Source organism: Mobula hypostoma, chromosome 5 (genome assembly GCF_963921235.1).
Source record: "Mobula hypostoma chromosome 5, sMobHyp1.1, whole genome shotgun sequence".
In the NCBI taxonomy this organism is placed as follows: Eukaryota; Metazoa; Chordata; class Chondrichthyes; order Myliobatiformes; family Myliobatidae; genus Mobula; species Mobula hypostoma.
Window position 1 is genome coordinate 165,431,288 of NC_086101.1, and position 22,041 is coordinate 165,453,328.

The following is a 22,041-nucleotide window of genomic DNA, read 5'->3' on the forward strand; positions in this document are numbered from 1 at the left end:
TAGGATAAAAATACACTAAACGCCCGGAAACTAAATCTGTTCCGAGTAAAATACCACTGCAAATTACAAGGCTCTGAAGGATATATATAACTTCCTCAAGTTCAACAATGAAGCATTTCGGGTGCATCTTGATTTCACAACCTGGCCTCCTCTCATTGGATTGGCATCCACTTCTGGGCTTATTCATATTACACAGACATATGTGTTGTCCAACCGTTCCGACTGCAAATCCCTTCTCCCCACAGCGGTGCTGCGCATTGTCAGCCGGCATTGCTCCGCCTCCGCCTGTGCCACTACAGTCCCGATTGTCACAAAGACCCTCGTTCCCTTCCACCTGATTGGTGCTACGGCGGGTCACGTCATTGCCTGCGCGCTTACGTCAATGAGCAGTTGAGGAGAGCAACATTGAGGCTGGCGGCGAGGACGTGGAGCGGGGCGGCGTGAATGTTGGACATCGCGGCCGCGGCGCCTGAGGGGGGTGCGGGCCGGGGCCGGCGGGCGCCGATCCGCTGAGCGCCGAGGTCCGGCACCGTCGGGGGTGGGGAGTAGGGGTGATCTACCACACGCGGAGCCGAGCGCCGGCTTGTAAACAGATGCTGACACGTGATGTGAAGAGTCCGCATTGTTTCGGAGATCTTTCTGGAGAACAACAACAGCCGGGAAGGGGATTCCGTCGTGTTCGGACTGCGGCGCCGGCGGCCCACCGACAGTGCCGCCCGCCGCCGATCTGAATGCTGAGGCACTGTCGGCTGCAGGGAGAAGGAGGAGGAGGTGGAAGCGTTTCGATCAAGATGGCTGGTCCAGCTCTAAACTTGTAACGGATGTGGATCTTACTGCCTTCATTTTCTGGCCTCCGAGGGGGATAAACGATGTCGTTCGCCGTGGAAGACAACCTGGAGTCCGACTGGGTAGCTGTTCGACCCAACGCTTTCGACGAGAAAGAAAAACACAAGTTTGTTTTTATTGTTGCTTGGAATGAAGTGGAAGGAAAGTTTGCCATAACGTGTCATAACAGGACGATTCAGAGGAAGAAAATTGGGGCCAGGGACCATTGCTCAAGAGGGGAAGAGGAGACCCGAATGCCGCAAGAAGTTTCGGTGCGGAGCCCAGTTCGATGCCCTGCCGTAATAAAGAGTCCAGCTCGAAAGGGGGTTGGGGTTAGAAGACCAACTCGAGGAAGGACCAGTAGCAAGAGTTCATCTCCTGGAGAAATTGGGGCCAAGAGTCTAGGGGCTGCTGGGATTAATGTGGAGGAGGGCAAAGCGATAGATTCTGCTCTTAATCAAGTTTCTGATAAAGTGGACAACAGGGTCCAGGACCAAGATAAAGATAATGTAGCCCCAGATGACAGCAGTTGGGCTGGACTGTTCTCCTTTCAGGATTTGAGGTCTATCCACCAACAACTTTGTGCTGTAAATTCAGAGTTGGAGCCTTGTTTACCGGTATTTCCCGAGGAGCCTTCAGGGATGTGGTCAGTGCTGTTTGGAGCCTCCGAAGTGATTGATGAAGAAATGGACGTGCTTTGCTTACAGCTTCAAGTTTATCTTGGCCATGCTCTGGATATTTGTGGATGGAAAATCCTCTCTCATCTCTTGTTCACTGAAAATGATAACCCGGATGAGTATTATGAAAGTCTGAGTGAGCTGAGGCAAAAAGGATATGAAGAGGTACTACAGAGAGCAAAGAGACGATTACAGGAGGTGAGCCAACTTGAAACTTTGATAACAAGATTAGCTTTCTTGTAATAACATGAGTTATCTGGTAACAGTTTCATCGTGCCCACTTTAATTGTTGGATTAATAATGACACTGAAATAGGATAGCTTTGACCTTCCCCACCCCCTTTTTGTACAAGGTCGATTCTGTGGTCAGAAACAACCTGCTATTTTTCAAGATGAATTTGGACCCTTTTAAAGTTGCTTTTGCTTGTCAGTGAAAACTGATCTGAGAGAAACTAATAAAGTGGCAGTGGACCTTGTATTTAATAAATTGATTTACTTGACAATGGCTAATTAACAATGCACAATAAATCCTATTCATAGAGGCTGAAATTAATCCCTTATATAAACCAAAGTACTGGACAATCAAGTACAATATTTACACTTAAACTTTTACAGTTCTTTTGTTTTAGACTTTTTCCTCCCCTCCATCTGTTGACTTCTGAAGAAGGAATTGTGATCTGTGATCTTGAAGTTCAGCACTTGTGCAGACACCTGCTATGTCACCATAGAATAGCCTGAGGCTGATATTGACAAGTAAAACCAGCTGTTCTTTCCATCTGTGAAATTTGGTTTAATAGTTTTTTTTAAACTGGAAAATCAAAAATCACGTCATACAAAAATGAAATGATATACTGCAAACACTCAACAAGATGCATAACATCTGTTTGAGTTAATGTTTTAGAAAACCTTCAAAAAATCAAGGAATCTCACATCCTGAAATTTACATCTTAATTCTTTACAAACTAAATAATTTCACTGTCCCATAGTGTTGTCATTGTCTTGTTCTGTTTGGATTAAGCTCAAAGATTATATTTGTGAATACTGTGTAACTTGTGGCAATTTTTTAAAAAGTCCTGTACTAGTTGCCATGCAGTCTTAGTCATTTTTGAACCAAGGCTATTTTAATCTTAACCGGTAACATTTTAATAAATGTAGGTTGGTACATCCATTTATTTGCTTTTTTATATTTGCTATATTCTTTCCATGGTTTGTAGAACTGGATCATGTACATCTTCAATTTCCTCCTGTCTTCCAACTGGGGAAGAAAATTACTGTTGAAAATTTTTACAATTAATTAGATTTTGCTCCAAGTTGGAACATTTAGATTCTGAATCTTTGAAATTATCTACTTAGAGGCTGAGTAGAGATTATTGGGTTCATTTCAAACAGATTGATAGATTTCTGAATATTTTTGAAACAAGGAATATAGGGACAGTACAGGAAGATCGTTCCATGGTTGAAGTCCGGTCATGGTTTACCTTGATGTGGATTGAGCAGGCTTGGAGGTTTGAATGACTTAGATTTACAAGGATGTTGCCTGGATTGGAGAGCATGCCTTAAGATAATAGGTTGAGTGAACTCAGACTTTTTTCCTTGGAGCGACGGAGGATGAGAGGTGATCTAATAGAGGTGTATAAGATGATGAGAGGCATTGATCGTGTGGATAGTCAGAGGCTTTTTCCCAGGGCTGAAATGGCTAGCACAAGGGGGCAGAGTTTTAAGGTGCTTGGAAGTAGATACAGAGATGTCAGGGGTAAGTATTTTACGCAGAGAGTGGTGAGTGTGTGGAATGGGCTGCCGGCAACAATGGTGGAGGCGGATATGATAGGGTCTTTTAAGAGACTCCTGGACAGGTATATGGAGCTCAGAAAAACGGAGGGCTATGGGTAACCCTAGGTAATTTCTCAGGTAAGGACATGTTTCCTCACAGCTTTGTGGGCCGAAGGGCCTGTATTGTGCTGTAGGTTTTTTATGTTTCTATGACTTACTGCAGCCCCTAATTAGGTTGTTATGTTCATCTAAAAATGGTGTCTGATAGTTTGGATTATAGTATTCATTTGTTACATAAGGGAACAATAAGTTTCTGTACGTCAGTCTAGAATTCTGTGCTCAAGGCTCTGAAGTTCAATTTGTAACAACATAATTCGTATTTCCATGAGTACTGCTAACTGAGCTTGGCTGTTTCATGGTCTGGTTATGAGACTGAATTTAGTCTCATAAGCTAACTAAATTATTTTTTAAAAAATGACAGATTAAAACAAACTGGAAATTTGAAAAGATATATCAGACTTGGTTTTCATAAAAGTTGAATTTAGGATTAAATACTATTCAGCTGTACAAAGAATGATTTGCAATTATACGGCAGTATTCCTCTACTTTGTGGAGTACCCCCAACTGTTTTACAGTTGATGCAAATGGAGCTACAGGTAGGAATTACGGTAACTATGTGGTACACGGACTGGTCCTAAAAGGAATCTTGTGAGATTAATCAGAGTTTTTCTTGCAACGTTGACTGACGGACAAATATTAGCTAGGGTAGTTATGGTACTCATAGCATCCATAAAATACAACCAATTTTAATTAAAATCAGCTTCAAAATGGGAATAACATTATGAGAAACAAGTTGTGCTGCTTATCAATAGTTCATTTATTAAATTATATAAGGCAACATTAATTTTTAGGTTCATGAGAATGATGCTGGGTACGAGGAGCGTTTGATGGCTCTGGGCCTGTGCTCATTCGGGTTTAGAAGAATGAGGGGGATCTTGCTGAAATCTATCAAATATTGAAAGGCTTAAATAGAGTGGATGTGGAGCGGATGTTTCCTATAATTGAGGAGTCTAGGTCCAGAGGGTACAGCCTCAGAATAGAACAGAGATGAGTAATTTCTTTAACCAGGGGGTGGTGAATCTGTGGAATTCATTGCCATAGATAACTGTTGAAGCTAAGTCATTGGATATATTTAGGTAGAGGTTCTTAATTAGTGCCAAAGATTACGTGGATAATGCAGGAGAATGGCATTGAAAAGGGAAATAAATCAGCCATGATGGAATGGCAGCACAGACTCAATGGGCTGAATGGCCTAATTATGCTTCAGTGTCTTCTGTGTGTCAGCATAATATCAATGTGCTTTATATAATGAATAAATGCCAGTGCAGTACTATGATCCACATCATCAAGGATGACAATTTTAGATGAACATAGCAACATAATTATGGGCGGCAGTAAGTCATCCAGCCCTCTAAGGCTGCTGAGACGTGAATGTAATCTGAGCCTCAGCGCTTGTTTTCTTTAACATCCAGAAATCTATCCACCTCTGTTTGAAATGAATCTGATGAATCCTACTCAGGCCTTTTATTTTCGCCATGTTATTTATTCATGCATTTCCTTTTCTTATTTGTTCATGGAATTGATCAAATATGTAGCTTAAAGAACAGCCTTAACTTCAGCACTTAAAAATAAATTAACGGATGTGAAAATGGTACCAACACTTCTAGGTTAATGGCTTTCCATCAGACTTGGGGGGGGGGAATAATTAAGTAACAGCGAGCTGTCTATTGATGTTCTGTATTGTAATTTCTGTGGTTCTGAAGCTCTTTTGATTTTCCAAAGTTAAGTATATAGGTCTTAATGCTATAATTAATGTGGCCAAATACTATAAAGGAGCCACTTTTAAATTTTTTTAGATTTTAAGTATTTACAGTTCTTTAAAAATGTGGACATCAATTTTTCTAGCAATAACAGGATTTAGTTGTAGATTTTTTGTCCTTTTACATAGACTTCATTTCAAAAAAGAAGTACAGCTAGAGACACTGTATTTCATTATTGTGAGGCAAGTGTTCTGAAGCTTTTAAGTACTTTACTGCTACTTTTAACTTCAGATACCTGACTCATGCCAATACAGTGCCTGGCTTTTGTCATTAAACATTAAAAAAAATGGGACTGTAAAAGCTACCTTTTAGAACAATTTGTTGTGTGCTGTTGTAAAGACTGGCAAGAATGTAGAATATATTAAAGTTCAACATAACTATGAGTATGACCAGTGTTAAATTATATTAATCTGAATTCCAGTATGTTACACAGTTGATTAGGAGCAGGCCAGGTTAACTAATATGTTTGTAAATTCCTAAATGGATGTAAAAACATTTAGAATATATTATTTATGTAGGACAAAACAACTAATGTCTCCTTAATTACTGCATAATCTTTAAACAATTTATCTTTAATTTTTAACTTGCAAATATCCTAGGTATAATATCTTTCAGTTTTCCCTGTAAATGTTTCAGAATTAGTAGACATGTTAGCTTGCACAATTAGCTCAAATATTACAATGAAGATATGGAGATAGTAATTGTTATTATACATTTGTACATTGTAAAATAATGTTATCGGAAGTCGTTCGGGATGGCTGGGCCCAAGGAAAAAATAACATCCCAAGGTTGAACTCAAAGAAAAAATGTCGATGATTCCCAGTCACAACTGTTGGGGATGCCCATAATCTGTCTTCATGTACTTTATTTATAATTGCACATCTATTATTAGGCTGGAATTGGGCACACACTGTTATTGTGGAGACTCAACTTGCTATTTTTTGCAAAAATTGAGAATCGCCTTTTGCCAGCCTATAGCAGTATCTGCATGACATTGATTAATAATGGCAGATAGCAGTGGCAACTGAGGAAAACCAGATACCTTCATTTTGATTAACCCCTTTTGATAGTATCCTGTGAGTCCAATCAGCTGAGGGTGAACTGAACTCGTAATACATTGGCTATGAGAACAAGTCAGAATTGTATATTCAGTGATCTGTGAATGTTTCCTAATTCTTTTAAGCTTCTTGGCTGTCTATGTGTTGTTGAACAGTGAAGATATGTAGGTTGGCAATGTTCAGAAAGTTATTCACTATTGTGTCATTGGATTCTGTACCACTGATCAGTATTCCCCCATTCTGCCACTGACACAGGATGTAAAATTTAAATGATCTATAACAACATCTTATTAATGCTACTCAAGGAACACCATCAACTTTATGTTAATATCCAGGTGACACACCAAGCCTAACTTATACCACAGAGTATAAAAAAATTCCTTCCCGATGCAATAGTGTGAGAAGAGGGATAAGTAGCTTTCCAAAGTATTATATAGAGATTGGAATAGGACTGAATATTCATACAAATAAATGCATAGTATGACATATGTTATTTTGTGGTATTAATTTACAGTACAAAAATCTATGGAATATCATTTTTTTGCGTAAACAGAGCTTCAGATAGAAACATAGAAACATAGAAAATAGGTGCAGGAGTAGGCCATTCGGCCCTTCGAGCCTACACCGCCATTCAGTATGATCATGGCTGATCATCCAACTCAGAACCCTGCACCAGCCTTCCCTCCATACCCCCTGATCCCTTTAGCCACAAGGGCCATATCTAACTCCCTCTTAAACATAGCCAATGAACTGGCCTCAACTGTTTCCTGTGGCAGAGAATTCCACAGATTCACCACTCTCTGTGTGAAGAAGTTTTTCCTAATCTCGGTCCTAAAGTGTGACCCGTAATTTAACCTGTATTTTTAGTGTTTTACTCTATTCAAAGTTGTGTGGCAGGGATCCAGTTCCAAATGTTTCCATTGTTTACTTAATTATTTTATTAGACCACCTTCGTGTCATATTCCATCTGCGCACCCTGGTCTCTTAACATAGTGGATGAATTGCAGTGGCTTCTGCTTATACTTTTATAGGAAACAGTGAAAATTTTATTCATCAATTGCCACTTCACCAGAAGGAATTTCCAGCCTCTAAACTTCTGGTGGATTCACTTTATTTTTTGCACTGGATGACTTTATTTCCTATGCAGTTCTTGTTTTTTTTTTGAAGCATGCAAGGAACCAGGACCTTCATGCCTCTTAAGGTCTGTTTGGCTGAATGCAATAATAATCCAGCTTTTCGTACTTTTAACTATATGCATTCAAATACTGAATGCTGATTCCACTGGGGTTGTTGTTTAACTTTTTTCAGCTTTCTAATAGGATGGAACGAACATTTCATAGTAATCTTATTGTCCTTTCCCATTGCAATTATTTTAATCTTTCATCAATGATGTCATTGTTAGCTAATGTTATTATTTAAGCCGCTTTCAAATTTCAGACCTCATCTTCCTTCCTATCTGCAGTGTTGAAGTCCAAATCAAATATTCTTTAACTGCATTTTCTTATGCCTGGATCACATTGCAAATTTCTTCCTTATTCAGTCTTGTTATATTTAATAAGCAGATTGATGGTTGTTATTATTCCCCATTTATCGTACCCATCGATCATTTGCAATCATTGTCCTTTAAATACAACATACAGTAAATAATTACAACTTAAATAGTAAAAGTTCCAGTTAATTCTAAGCGATGCCTAAATGTGTGCAAAGCAGGGTTGCAATGAATTGTTTTAGTTCATGGAGTCATCCAGCATGAAAACAGACCCTTTGACCCACAATTCTGTACTGACTGCCAAGCAGCTATTTTGCTAATCCTATTTTATTCTCTCACATTGCCAAATGCTCCCAAATTATGCTATTCAAACTACAAGCAAAAAAAAATCACAATTTGAATAACTTGAAGGGAGGCTAGTTGACAACCATGCATGCTAGAGCAAACATTTGACATCAGGTTAGGACAAGATAGCTTTGATCTGAAAACTACTTGGCACTAAAGCAGTAATCATCCATCAGTGATGACCAGTGTGACAATTATCTGATCTTTCATCTTTGAATAAACACTAGTCAGATCACAGAGCACTGCTTACAGTTCTTGTTACTTTTCATACTCTATAGGACATCGTACTACTGGAAAGAGTACAGAGATTTATTAGGAGATAGCCAGGGCTGGTGAACTATCATTATGAGGGAAACTGTTTAAGCTGAAGCTTTGTTTTACTTTAGATCAAAAAGAGATTGAGGGGATATATAATGGAGGTTTGTAAAATTCTGGGAGGGTAAGCTGGGGAACCAGAGGGGTCATCAATTTAGGGCCACAGATTAAAATTAAACACTGGAAGGATTACAGGAAATTTGGAAGAAAAAAAATCCATCAAACACAAGAAAATCTGCATTTGTTGGAATTCCAAAGCAATACACACAAAATGCTGGAGAAACTCAGTGGATCAGGCAGTATATATGGAAAAGAGTAAACAGTTAATGTTTCGGGCTGAAACCCTTCATCAGGACTGGAAAGGAAGGGGGAATAAGTCAAAATAAGAAGGTGGAGAGAGGGAAGGATGAAGTAGAAGGTGGGAGGTGATAGGTGAAACCAGGAGATGGGGACACGGTGAAGTAAAGAGCTGGGAAGTTGGTGGAAGAGATAACTGCTAAAGAAGGGGGAATCTGATAGGCGACGACAAAAGACCATGGAAGACAAGGAAGGGGGAGGAGCAGCAGAGGGAGGTGATGGACAGACAAGAAGAGAAGGCATGAGAGGGAAACAGAAATGGGGAATGGTGAAGGAGAAGGGGACTGACACTTCATTTATCAAGCAGTGTTGTTAGGAGTTTGCGTGAAGTAGCAGTCTAAGCCACATTTAAAAAGATGTGGACAAAGAACCTTCACTCCATCCACAACAATCAGAATCAGGTTTATTATCGCCAGCACGTGATGTGAAATTTGTTAACTTAGCAGCAGCAGTTCGATGCAATACATAATATAGAAGAGAAAAAATAATAAATAAAATTTTAAAAAATAAGTAAGTAAATCAATTAGAATACAGCTGTCCCCCATTTTCCGAATGTTCTCTTTACGACATTTTGCTTTTATTAAGACCTACATTAGTACCTGTTTTCGTTAATCGAAAGAGGATTTTCGCTTTTACGAAAAAAGACGCTTGCTTTAAACTTATGTTTACCCCGAGAAAGACTACCATGACCATGAAGCCTTGCGCGGGCAGGTGTGTGCGCATGCGTGATGTGCGAATACGTGTGCATGCGTGACGTGCGTGTACGTGATGATTTTTTTTGACAAATTGATTTTGGCTCAAACTTCCCAATTCTGTTAAGTGAAACTACACTGTACATACATTATTTCTACTTTATGTAGGCTGTATATTTATCATATCATCCTGCTTTTACTATATGTTGGTGTTATTTTAGGTTTTATGTGTTATTGGTATGATTTGGTAGGTTATTTTTTGAGTCTGGGAACTGTCAAAAATTTTTCCCATATAAATTAATGGTAATTGCTTCTTTGCTTTATGCCATTTTGGCTTACGAAGGGTTTCGTAGGAACACTCTACATTCGGAAAGCAGGGGAAACCTGTGTACGTGTATTAAATAGATTTTTTAAATGTGCCAAAAAAACAGAAATCCTGTATATTAAAAAAGTGAGGTAGTGTCCAAGTATTCAATGTCTATTTAGAAATCGGATGGCAGAGGGGAAGAAGCTGTTCCTGAATCGTTGAGTGTGTGCCTTCAGGCTTCTGTACCTCCTATCTGATGGTAACAGTGAGAAAAGGGCATGCCCTGGGTGCTGAAGGTCCTTAATAATGGATGCTACCTTTCTGAAACACCACTCCCTAAAGATGCCCTGGGTACTTTGTAGGCTAGTACCCAAGATGGAGCTGACTAGATTTACAACCCTCTGCAGTTTCTTTTGGCCCTGTGAAGTAGCTCTCCCCATACCAGACAGTGATGCAGCCTGTCAGAATGCTGTCTACGGTACGTCTATAGAAGTTTTTTGAGTGTATTTGTTGACATGCCAAATCTCTTCAAACTCCTAATAGAGTATAGCTGCTGTCTTACCTTCTTTATAACTACATCGATATGTTGGGACCAGGTTAGATCCTCAGAGATCTTGACACCTCTCTCCACTTCTGATCCCTCTATGAGGATTGGTATGTGTTCCTTCGTCTTACCCTTCCTGAAGTCCACAATCAGTTCTTTCATCTTACTGATGTTGAGTGCCAGGTTGTTGCTGTAGCACCACTCCACTAGTTGGCATATCTCACTCCTGTATGCCCTCTTGTCACCACCTGAGATTCTGTCAACAATGGTTGCATCGTCAGAAAATTTATAAATGGTATTTGAGCTATGCCCAGCCACACAGTCATGTGTATGTAGAGAGTAGAGCAGTGGGCTAAGCACACACATGAGGTGCGTCAGTGTTGATCATCAGCGAGGAGGATATGTTATCACCAATCTGTACAGATTGTGGTCTTCGGGTTAGGAAATCAGGATCCAATTTCAGAGAGAGGTACAGAGCAGGATTTCCTGGTTGTCAACTATTTTAAACCCGACTGGTGGTGTAGTGACATCAATGCCGTACTTTGGGACGAAAGGTCCGCAGTTCGAATCCAGCCAGCTCCCCTGCATGCTTTCCATCCGTGCTGGGTTATGAGCTGGTGATCTTTTTGGAAACTCACCCGCCAGAAGGCAATGGCAAACTACTGCTGTAACTTGCCTTCTACGTCAGAGGGGCATGGAGGGAAATCGTCCGCTAACTGTAGAAACTCTGGATACAACGTACCTTTCCTTTTTCCAACTATTTTAAATTCCCTGCCCATTCCCATTTGGGCCGATTTCTGAATGGACACTGAAACCATGAACACTACCTCACTACCATTTTTGCGTGCAGACACACACGCGCGTTATTTTTCTTTATTATTATGTATTGCATTGTACTACTGCCGCAGAAACAACAAATTTCATGACGTATGCTGATCATGTTAAACCTGACTCAGATTCATTTTCTTTTTTTAGTAGCCACCTGCTTGGTTCCTTATTTTGTGTTTGTTTCAGTCTTATAGACCATGGTAATCAGTGTCAGTAGCATCTGAGGCTTCCATTGCCTGGAGAAAAATCACCTCATGATGTGATTTTAGTTTGCCTCCCTGCATATTTTGTTCGTATTGCGATGCCCAATGATGATATATGATGTATCTGCTGCAATTTAAGATTTTTATTAGACTAAATAATGGCATTGCACTTTTTCAAATTACAGTGCCTATAAAAAGTATTCGCCCCCTCCCCTTTGAAGTTATCATATTCTTTTACAGCATTGATTAACAGTGATTTAATTTGACTTTTTTAACACTGATCAACAGAAAAAGACTCTTTTATGTCAAAATGAAAGCAGATCTCCACAAAGTAATCTAAATTAATTACTAAATGTAAACACAAAATAATTGATTGCTTAAGTATTCACCCCCTTTAATCCAACACACCAAATCATCACTGGTGCATCCAGTTGGTTTTAGAAGTCATGGAATTAGTTAAATTGAGATCACCTGTGTGCAATCAAGGTGTTTCAATTGATTGTAGTAAAAATACACATGTAGTTGGAAGATCCAACAACTGTGGCTGGCTGAAGTGTGGTGGTTGCTGCCATTGGCTGTGAATGGTGTGGGGATGTTGGGAAATAGTGTAGGTTCAGTTAGGGGTGAGGATCTGAAGAAGGAACCACAAATGGAGGGTTCAGGTGAGTGTGGGTTGGTGGGAAGTGCTTGGAATCAAGTTGAATCTAGATCTGGAAAACTGAAAAAGAAACATAATATTGGAATGATTTCAAGTGATGGAGAGGAAGGACATGATGTATTGGGGAAAAAAGGAAAGAAGACTTCAAGGTATTGTTTAAATTTAATCCGGAACAGTCTTTTACCAATCTCATTAAATTAACTACAGAGTTAAAATTGGCTGTAGGGAATATAGATTGTGCTTGTACTTTAAGAGAAGGCAGTGTATTAATCATTTGTGAGGATAAGAAACGGTGTGAGAAGGCATTACGTTTGAAGACTTTATTTGGCAAAAATATGGTATCTGTGTTCCCTAATAAAAGTAGAGGTATTGGGGATGTTTTAACGGGTGTTCCAATGGAAATTTTGATAGAAGAGGTTAAATCTCATTTATTGTGAGGCAAGATTAAGGAGGTAAAGAGATTTCAAGCTGTCAGAAATAGGTAAAGGATGGATCGTTTATCTGTATTAATATATTTTGATGAGATGAAGCTTCCTGATAAAGTTAGTTTGAGGTGTGTTAGTTACAATGTACAATCCAACTCCGGTTAGATGTTATAAATGTCTGTGGTTTGGGCATGTTGCGGCTGTATGTTGTGTGAAACTATGATGTAGTAAGTGTGGTGGGGAGCATAAGTATGAAACTTGTGAAGGCATAAAGTTTAATTGTTTTATTTGCAGAGGAGAGCATGTTGCAGCAATAGAGGATGTGAAGTGCTTAAGAATGCAGCTGAAGTACAGCAAGTTGAAGTATAGTTAGGTGTATCTTATGCACAGGCCTTGCAAAAAGTTAAACTGAATGTTGATAAAATATTACCAGTCAGAGAACAGAATGTTAAGTCAGAGTCTATATGTCGGCATCATAGTTCTCTTAATAAATATACATTAATTGATAAAATAAAGTTTGTAATTTTTATAGCATATGTGGTGAATTGCACTGCTCAGACATCTAGTCGTTCAGTGGGAGTGGGGTAAAACAAGAAGAGAAGGAATTATATTGCCTTGACTTAGAATGGATATACTATACTTAATTATTGCTTATATGTTGTTGGAAATATCACTCTGGGGTAAACACGAGGAAATCTGCAGATGCTGGAAATTCAAGCAACATACACAAAATGCTGGTGGAATGCAGCAGGCCAGACAGCATCCGTAGGAAGAAGGACATAAGACTGTGCTTCTTCCTATGGATGCTGTCTAGCCTACTGCGTTCCACCAGCATTTTGTGTGTGTCACTCTGGGGTATGTAGGTTTTGTCATCATTATCAAATAGTTGAATACATTCTTTTACAATGTGTAGCATATAAAGTTGAAAGAAAGCAAATGCAGGCTGCATTATTATTTTGGGGGCTTGATGGTTTCATTTTAAAAACTTTTAAGTTATGGAAGTGACTATAGTTTAATTCACAATATTGTCTTTCATTATTTACAATCTATAGGGCTTTTTGGAGTAATTTAGCTTTCATTTGATAAAGAACTAGTAGGGGTTTAATTTTCCAACTCTACACTACACTCTAGTCCAGTTGGTGCCAGTAATGCATCTTTAAGTTGGACTGCCAATCGCCATTAAAAGTTGGAAGGAAAAAAAAAGGTGGTCCACCTGCTGGTGATTCAGTATCCTGGCAAAAACTACAACATGAAGACAAAAGAATACTCCAAGCAACTCTGTGAAAAGGTTAGTGAAAAGCGCCAGTCAGGAGATGGATACAAGAAAAGTTCCAACTCACTAAATATCCCTTGCCATACAATTAAGTTAATCATCAAGAAATGTAAAGAATGTGGTACAGCTGGAGTAGACTCCTCAAAAACTGAGTGACACCAAGATACCTATGACAACTCTGGAGAAGTTACAAGCTTTAGTGGCTGAGATGGAAGAGACTGTGCATAGAGCAACTGTTGCCCAGGTGCTTCATTAGTCACAGCTTTATGCGAGAGTGGCAAAAGAGAAAGCCACTGTTGGGGGGTTGGGGGGGGGGGGAACTCACATGAAATCTTGGTTAGAGTTTCCCAGAAGGCATGTGGGAGACACTGAAGTCAGCTGGAAGAAGATTCTGTGGTCTGATGAAACGAAGATTGAACTTTTTGACCATCAGACTAAACGCAATGTTTGGCATAAGCCAAACACCGCACATCATTAAAAACACACGCTCCCTACCGTGAAGCATGGTGGTAGCTGCGTCATTCTGTGAGGATGCTTCACTGCAGCAGGCCCTGGAAGGAAGGCGTGTGAAGGTAAAGGGTAAAATGAATGCAGCACAATACAGGGAAATCCTGGAGGAAAATGGATTCTGCAAGAGAACTGTGACATGAAAGAAGATTTGTTTTCCAGCAAGGCAATGACTCCAAGCATAAAGCTAAAGCTACATAGGAATGGCTTATAAACAACAAAGTTAATGTCCTGGAGTGGCCAAGTCAGAGTCCAGACCTCAATCCAATAGAGAATTTGTGGCTGGACTTAAAAAGGGCTATTCACTCATGATCCCCATGTAACCTTACAGAGCTTGAGCAGTTGTAAAGAAGAATGGGGAAAATTTGCAGTATCCAGATGTGCAAAGCTGATAGAGACCAATCCACACAGACATAAGGCTGTAATTGCTGCCAAAGCTGCATCTACTAAATACTGACTTGAGTAATTATGCAATCAATTATTTTGTGATTAATAGTGTAAAGTTTACACCGATTTGTAGTAATTTGTTTTCACTTTGACATGAAAGGGTATTTTCTGTTGATCAGTGTCAGAAAGCCAAATTAAATCTTACTTTTTATATGTACTGTATAATGTATAGGGTTTTTGATACAACTATCAAAATACATCTGAAACAGAACCACAGAATACTACTTGAACTGAAAGTGTATGCTGATTGTTATTCCAAGTGAGCCTACAATAGCTTTTGTCGACTGTATACGGTGCATTTATGATCTGAAGTGAGCAACTGAGGGAAATGTTTGCTGATTTCAAATTGGGGTTCATAGAGATTACGAAAAGGTGTAATGATCATTCAAATTACTCAGTTGATCAGAAGTGGGAATATGCTAAAGAAATTACCTTTTGAAGTCAAGAAGCTAACAGAGAATGGACCTTAAATAACCAGTTCAGCAAATTGATATGATGTGTGTCTTCAAGAATTATTTGCTGCTTGCCTCTGATCCAGTTAAGTGTCATTAAAGAAATTGATATGATAGCTTGTTCGAAATATTTTGTGCTTGCACATATTCTTGAAGTTTAAATGGCCCTTTGTTTGTCTGTGTTCTTGGTTATCCTACACTTGAATACATGGTTCTAATCAAAATTACTCTCCCTGTGCTCTTTCACTGAATGTCCAAATTGAATCTTGAACTTGATAACATTTTAGTCTCAATTTCTAAGTCTGAAACAAAACCCAGACTTCTTTTATTTGAGACAAAATTCTTCTGCCCTCTGCTGTTAATTTGAAACATTTTATTTCATATTTGTTACCCTTAATTCCTTTCCATTAAATGTTGTAGTAAATCTTGATTCATCAATGTCTGTTGTTTTACCTAAACATACTGTTTGACAAAGCTGACACCCTGATGTGTTTGCATCATCTTGAGCAAAGTCAGCTACAAATGAAGCAGTTGACATTGGTGTACAAAATACAGGTTCATAATGAAATGCTGTGTTGTGGCATAATAGCTATCTGTTCTTTTAAGATTTATTTTTAAAGGTTTTGTATTAACCCTGAAGTTTGCAGAGGCAAACAACAAACTAAAAGTTATATTTGAGAAATGAATTGGACTGCAAAATTCAAATTGTAACCAAATTCTGATTTGCATGTAGCTGCTGGAGAAACACAAGGTTACAGATGTCATGGTGGAACTGCTAGAACTATACCAAGAAGAAGACGATGCTTATGCTGCTTTATCAGAAGCCACCACAGAACTCTATCAATATCTTCTGCAGCCTTTCAGAGATATGAGAGAACTGGCAATGCTGAGACGTCAACAGATAAAGGTAAGAGACAAGATTGTAACTCAGCTTTGTCTGGATAGTTAGAAGTGGGCAGAAGAATGATCATGTTCTCTTCCAAGTTGCATTCTACTTCGGGAGCATGCAGTGAACTCCCAGGAGTACAACGATAAGGAGAGTAATCGGAGAAATACAGAAATGAGTGTAAAATCTACAATCACAGGTTATAGGATAAAGATCACAAATGAATGCTTTCAGTGAAGAATGAAATGAAGAGTGAAAGATATAAACAGCGTAAATGAAAGTGAACATTTAACTAGTATCACTAAACAAAACAAAATCCTATGTGTTGAATGAGCAAACCTAAAAAGGTTGTAACATAAAGGGTAAAATTGTCTTTTAGCAAGACACTGTAATACCTATTATATACTTTAAGCAGGGATGTACAGAGAACCAACTGAACTAAGTTTGAGAATATTTTCGTTCTGCTTTAAATTCTTATCTATCCATAGTAGCCCCAGAAAAGTGTCGGCAAACTACCTTCTTGAATTAATGTAAAGTAAATATGTTGGGAAATCTAAACACAGAGTGCCAGAATTCTTAGTGAGGATGAACAGAGGGATGTTGGGGTCCTTGTCCATGGATCCCTCAAAGGTGCAGTGCAACTTTATAGGGTGGTTAAGAATATGTATGGTGTTTATCTTTATTAGTCGATGGATTGAGTTCAAGAGCCGGGAGGTAATGTTGCAGCTCTATAAAACTCAGGTTAGACTGTCCGTGGAGTGTTTTGTTCAGTTCTGCTTGCCTAGTTATAGAAACGGTGTGGAATTTTAGAGAGGGTGCAGAGGAGTTTGACCAGGATGCTGCCTGGATTAGAAAGCATGATTAATGAGGATAGATTGAGGGAGACAGGCCTTTTCTCTTTGGAATATAAGAGAATGAAATGTGACTTTATAGGTGTATAAGATAAGAGGCATGGATAGAGTAGATGATCAGCACCATCTTCCCAGGGTGAAATGGTTAATATTGAAGGCATCAGTTTAAGGTAACTGGAGGAAATTATAAGGGGGATGTCAGAGATAGGCTTTACTACACAGATATTGGTAAGTGAATGGAACATGCTGCCAAGAATGGTGGTAGAGGCTAATACATAGGAATGTTTAAGAGTGTCTTAGGTACATGGATGATAGGTGTAACATGGATGATAGAACAATAGTGGATTAAGTTAGATAGATCTTAAAATAGATTAAAAGATCAGTACAACATTGTGTACTGAAATGTACTGCACTGCTCTGTTTTATACCTTGCCTATTCAAGTGCATGTCTAAATATCTGATTGACATAGTGATAATATCTGATTCCACCTCCTTCTCTGGGGGCATGATCCCGATATCAGTCATTCTGTCTCGAAAGAATTTCCCCCTGAAATCCCTCTTAAAATTCCTTCCCCTCACCTTAAATCTATGCCTTCTTGTTTTTGATTTCCCCTGTGTGAAAGAATTTTGGCGCTCTACCTTATCTATGTACCTTATCAATTTAATACCTTAACTTTTTTGAATAATTTCAGTTTCCTTTACCACAGGGAAAACAAACCCAATTTACTCTTTGTATCTGTAACTGTCAGATTCGGCCAGCATGTGTTTGTCTAGGGGAAGACGGCCTCTGGTCCAGCCAAACTGAGAAATTTCGTTTGTGTGGATGCTGCGTGATGTGTTGCCTGGTTACAAATCCGAACCACAAAATATCAGATGGTAGGCCATATGCAATTGAACGATTGAACTTTATAAATTTTCATCTTATTATAGGTTTAGTAAAGAAAATAAAAAGAAAAAGGGCTCATTTCAATGAAACAGTCTAATGTGCACGTTGGAGCTCACAATTCCATCCATTCCTTCCCCGTCGACTTCATCTGAGTATTGCCTTCCCTCGGACCCTCGCTCGAAGTTCACTCTGTCCAGCAGTCTACCGACTCTCTCCACTCGCGTCTTCTCTCTTTATCTCTCAACGACAAAAGACCACGAATACCTTCTCTCAGACCCACAGGAAAGAAACAACGTGCCTCTCATTGGCTGGCACACATTCCAATGCCCCCGTTATCTCTAGTCATAACGCAAACATTGCTGCTGCAGAGAAACCATTACATTATCAGTGAAACATTATAGAGAGGCCATTACATTAGCAGTGAAACCTTACGGCGTATTACATATCATTTATAAAATACAGCATGTGATCTTTTCAGTGTATTACGTTTTCCTACGGCTTTAGTCTGTTCTGTTTTGCATTAAAGGTTCAGGTGGCATTTGTTTTAGGACTGATATCTTATTTGCATTTGATAATTTTTCTGTTTGCCCATGTCGAGTAATTGACTTATTTTTCTTTAATTAGAGCAACGATTGTTATAGTTTGATTCTTGTAGACTTAACTAATCATCTGATAACTGTATCTATATAACCTGTAAGATTGGAGTAAAAATGTGCTTAATGGTTCTATTCTAGTCTCTAATTGATTAAAAAAAAATAAAATAATGTGGCTCGCCCATGCGGCAAGCGAACCGGCTTCAGCAGTCGCGGGCAAGTCCGCAGCCAGCAGCAACCGAGAGGGCTCTTTGAGTGCGGGGCAGACTTCGGCCCAGAAGCCGACGTCACTACCGCCCCGCAAAGAGCGGGGGATGCTGGGAGCAGGCACTTAAGCGCGTGCGTATTGAAACAGTAAACTAGTTAACCAGACCCTGCTTGACTCATTGTGTTGCTTTCACTCATTGCGTATCAGCGCGACCACATTGGTGACCCCGACGGTCCAACGGCATTTGAACCCAGCATGAACGACTCGGCTCTGCAGAATGCAGTTTCCCTTAAACTGCCAACCTTCTGGACCACTCAACCCCTGGTCTGATTCGAGCAAGCAGAGGCCCAGTTCCAGGTCAGGCAAATTGTCTCAGATGCCACCAGGTATTACCAGGTCTCCTCGATCAGGAGACAGTGGGCCGCGTTATCGACTTTCTGCATCAGCCCCTGGCAACAGACAGGTACGAGGCACTCAAAGCCCTGTTAATCCGCACATTTGGCCTCTCCCACCGTGAATGGGCCACGTGGTTACTGCATATGGACGGCCTGGGTGACTGCGTGCCATCAGCCCTGATGAGCGACATGCTAGCACTGACAGGTGACCATAAGCCTTGCCTGCTTTTTGAACAGATCTTCTTGGAGCAAATGCCAGAAGACATCTGCCTCCTGCTAGCAGATGAAGACTTCAGAGGCCCACACAGAGTGGCTGCCCGTGCGGACATGCTTTGGCATGCCAAACAAAATGGCGGAACCACCAGCAAGATTAGTGCTGTGGCACGGCCAGAAGTCCAGCCCTCCCACACCCCAGCAGTGGAGCACATAACACCCACACCAAGGGACGGCACCACTTCTGAGTTTTGGTGCTTTTATCATCAAAGGTGGGGTTCTCGGGCCTGCCGCTGCCGACCACCATACTTGTTCCAGGGAAACGCCAGGACCAGCCATCGCTGATGGCTACGGCGGCTGGTCACTGGTGATAGCCTCCTCTACGTTTGGGACAAGCACTCTGGGCATAGATTCCTGGTGGACACGGGGTGGAAATCAGTGTCCTACCCCCCTCGAGCCACGATACCCAAACTAGAAGAACAGGACCGGAACTTACTGCAGCCAACAGCAGCACCATCTGCACCTACGGCACAATAACTATCCCCTTGCAGTTCGGTTCCAGCTGCTTTACATGGACATTTATGCTGGCCGCGGTATCACAGCCATTGCTGGGTGCGGACTTCCTCCGCGCGCACTGCCTGCTCGTGGATTTGAAGGGACGATGATTGGTTGATGCGAAGACGTTGAAGACTTTCTACCTCGGTGAAGTCAGGTTACCGGCCCCGCAACTGGACTCCATCACTTATTCCGACAACGAGTTTGCCAGAGTGTTATCGGAGTTCCCATCTATCATCATGCCGCAGTTTTCCTCAAAAGACCCCAAGCACGGCGTGGTGCACCACATCCCCACACAGGGACCTCCCCTTCATGCCTGGGCCCGCAGTCTACCACCCGACAAGCTCCACCTCGCGAAAGAGGAATTCAAGAAGATGGAGGAGATGGGGATTGTGTGGCGTTCTGACAGCCTGTGGGCCTCCTCACTCCATGTGGTGCCCAAGTCTGCGGGAGGGTGGATACCGTGCGGCGACAATAGGAGGCCAAACGATGCCACCACGTCCAGTCGCTGTCCGGTTACCACACATCCACGACTTTAAGGCCAACCTGCACAGGGCACGCATCTTTTTGAAGATTGATCTGGTCTGAGGGTATCATCAGATCCCAGTCCACCTGAATGATATACCCAAGACGGCCCTCATTACCCCTTTTGCCCTGTTCGAGTTCCTCAGGATGCTGTCCGGGCTCAAAAATACAGCAGAGACGTTTCAGCGCCTGATGGAGGCAATAGGGCGAGATCTGGACTTGCTGTTCATCTACCTGGATGACAGACTTATCGCCAGCCACTCCCGCCAGGAACATCTAGCACATTTACACCTGCTCTGCCGCCGCCTAAGTGACTACGGCCTGGATATCAACCCCGCCAAGTGCCAGTTCGGCCTATCCACCATTGACTTCTTGGGACACCGGATTGACCGCCATGGAGCTGTTCCTCTGCCGGCAAAAGTTGAGGCCATCGGCCAATTCGCCAGGCCCAGCACTGTTAAAGGCCTGTAGAAATTTGTTGGGATGGTTAACTTTTATCACCGTTTCCTGCCCTCAGCGGCCCGGATCATGTGGCCCCTTTTCAGCTCGATGTCTGGCAAAGTCAAAGAGGTCACCTGGACAGGGGAGGCGACGATGGCTTTTGAACAAGCCAAGAACATACAAGCAAACGCCACGCTTCTGTACCACCCCCGGATCGATGCCCCCACTGCCCTCACTGTGGATGCCTCCGACGCAGCAGTTGGCGGCGTACTCGAGCAGCTCATCGAAGGCCAGTGGAAGCCGCTCGCTCTCTTCAGCTGGCACCTACGACCCCCGGAACTTAAGTACAGCACTCTTGACAGGGAGCTGCTGGCCCTGTACCTTGCCATCCAGCACTTCAGGTATTTCCTGGAAGGGAGGGAGTTCATGGTCATCACAGACCACAAGCCCCTCACTTTCGCGTTTGCCAAAGTGTTGGACCCGTGGTCGGGTCGCCAGCAACGCTACCTGTCATACATCTCACATCTCTGGGAAGAACAACGTGGTAGCCAACATGCTGTCACGCAAACAACAGGAATTCTGCAGATGCTGGAAATTCAAGCATCACACATCAAAGTTGCTGGTGAACGCAGCAGGCCAAGCAGCATCTGTAGGAAGAGGTGCACTCGACGTTTCAGGCCGAGACCTGACGAAGGGTCTCGGCCTGAAACGTCGACTGCACCTCTTCCTACAGATGCTGCTTGGCCTGCTGCGTTCACCAGCAACTTTGATGTGTGATGCTGTCACGCACCTCTGTCTCCGGGGGTGGATTATGCGACGTTTGCTAAGGCACAATGACTGTACAGCGAGATGCCGGCGTACCGAACCACAGTCTCAGGACTCAGCCTGGAAGACATACCCATTGGGCCTGAAGGTAATGAGCTCCTTTGCGATGTGTCCACTGGGCAACCTTGGCCCATTGTCCCAACTGCTTGGAGGCGCCGCGTTTTTGATACGTTGCACGGTTTAGCCCACCCTTCCATCCGGCTGATCGCAGACAAGTTTGTGTGGCACGGCCTACGCAAGCAGGTCGGGCACTGGGCCAGGACATGCACGCACTGTCAAACCTTGAAAATCCAGAGGCACGTGAGGGCCCCACTGCAACCCTTCCAGCCGACACATAGGAGGTTCGAACATGTCCACATGGACATCGTCAGCCCACTGCCGGTTTCGAGAGGAGCGAGATACATGTTCACCATGGTGGACAGGTTCACGAGGTGGCCGGAAGCTGTCCCTCTCGCTGACACGGCCACGGAGACATGCGCCAGAGCCCTGATTACCACCTGGGTGGCATGGTTCGGACTCCCAGCCCACATCACTTCAGACAGGTGTGTGCAGTTCACATCGGCTTTGTGGTCTGCGCTGGCACGACTCCTCGGAACCCAGCTCCACCGAACG

General features: G+C 41.8%; 1 protein-coding gene across 1 annotated transcript in view; it reads left to right on the top strand.

Annotated features, from left to right (window-relative positions):
* Positions 1-405: 405 nt before the first annotated feature.
* The window catches only part of jmy (junction mediating and regulatory protein, p53 cofactor), a 114,968-nt gene continuing 93,332 nt past the window's right edge, over positions 406-22,041 (top strand). The window contains exons 1-2 of the mRNA XM_063049321.1: positions 406-1,700; positions 15,785-15,958. Of these exons, the coding sequence (XP_062905391.1) occupies positions 870-1,700; positions 15,785-15,958 (1,005 nt within the window). The 5' untranslated portion in view covers positions 406-869. The remainder of the gene's footprint in view (positions 1,701-15,784; positions 15,959-22,041) is intronic.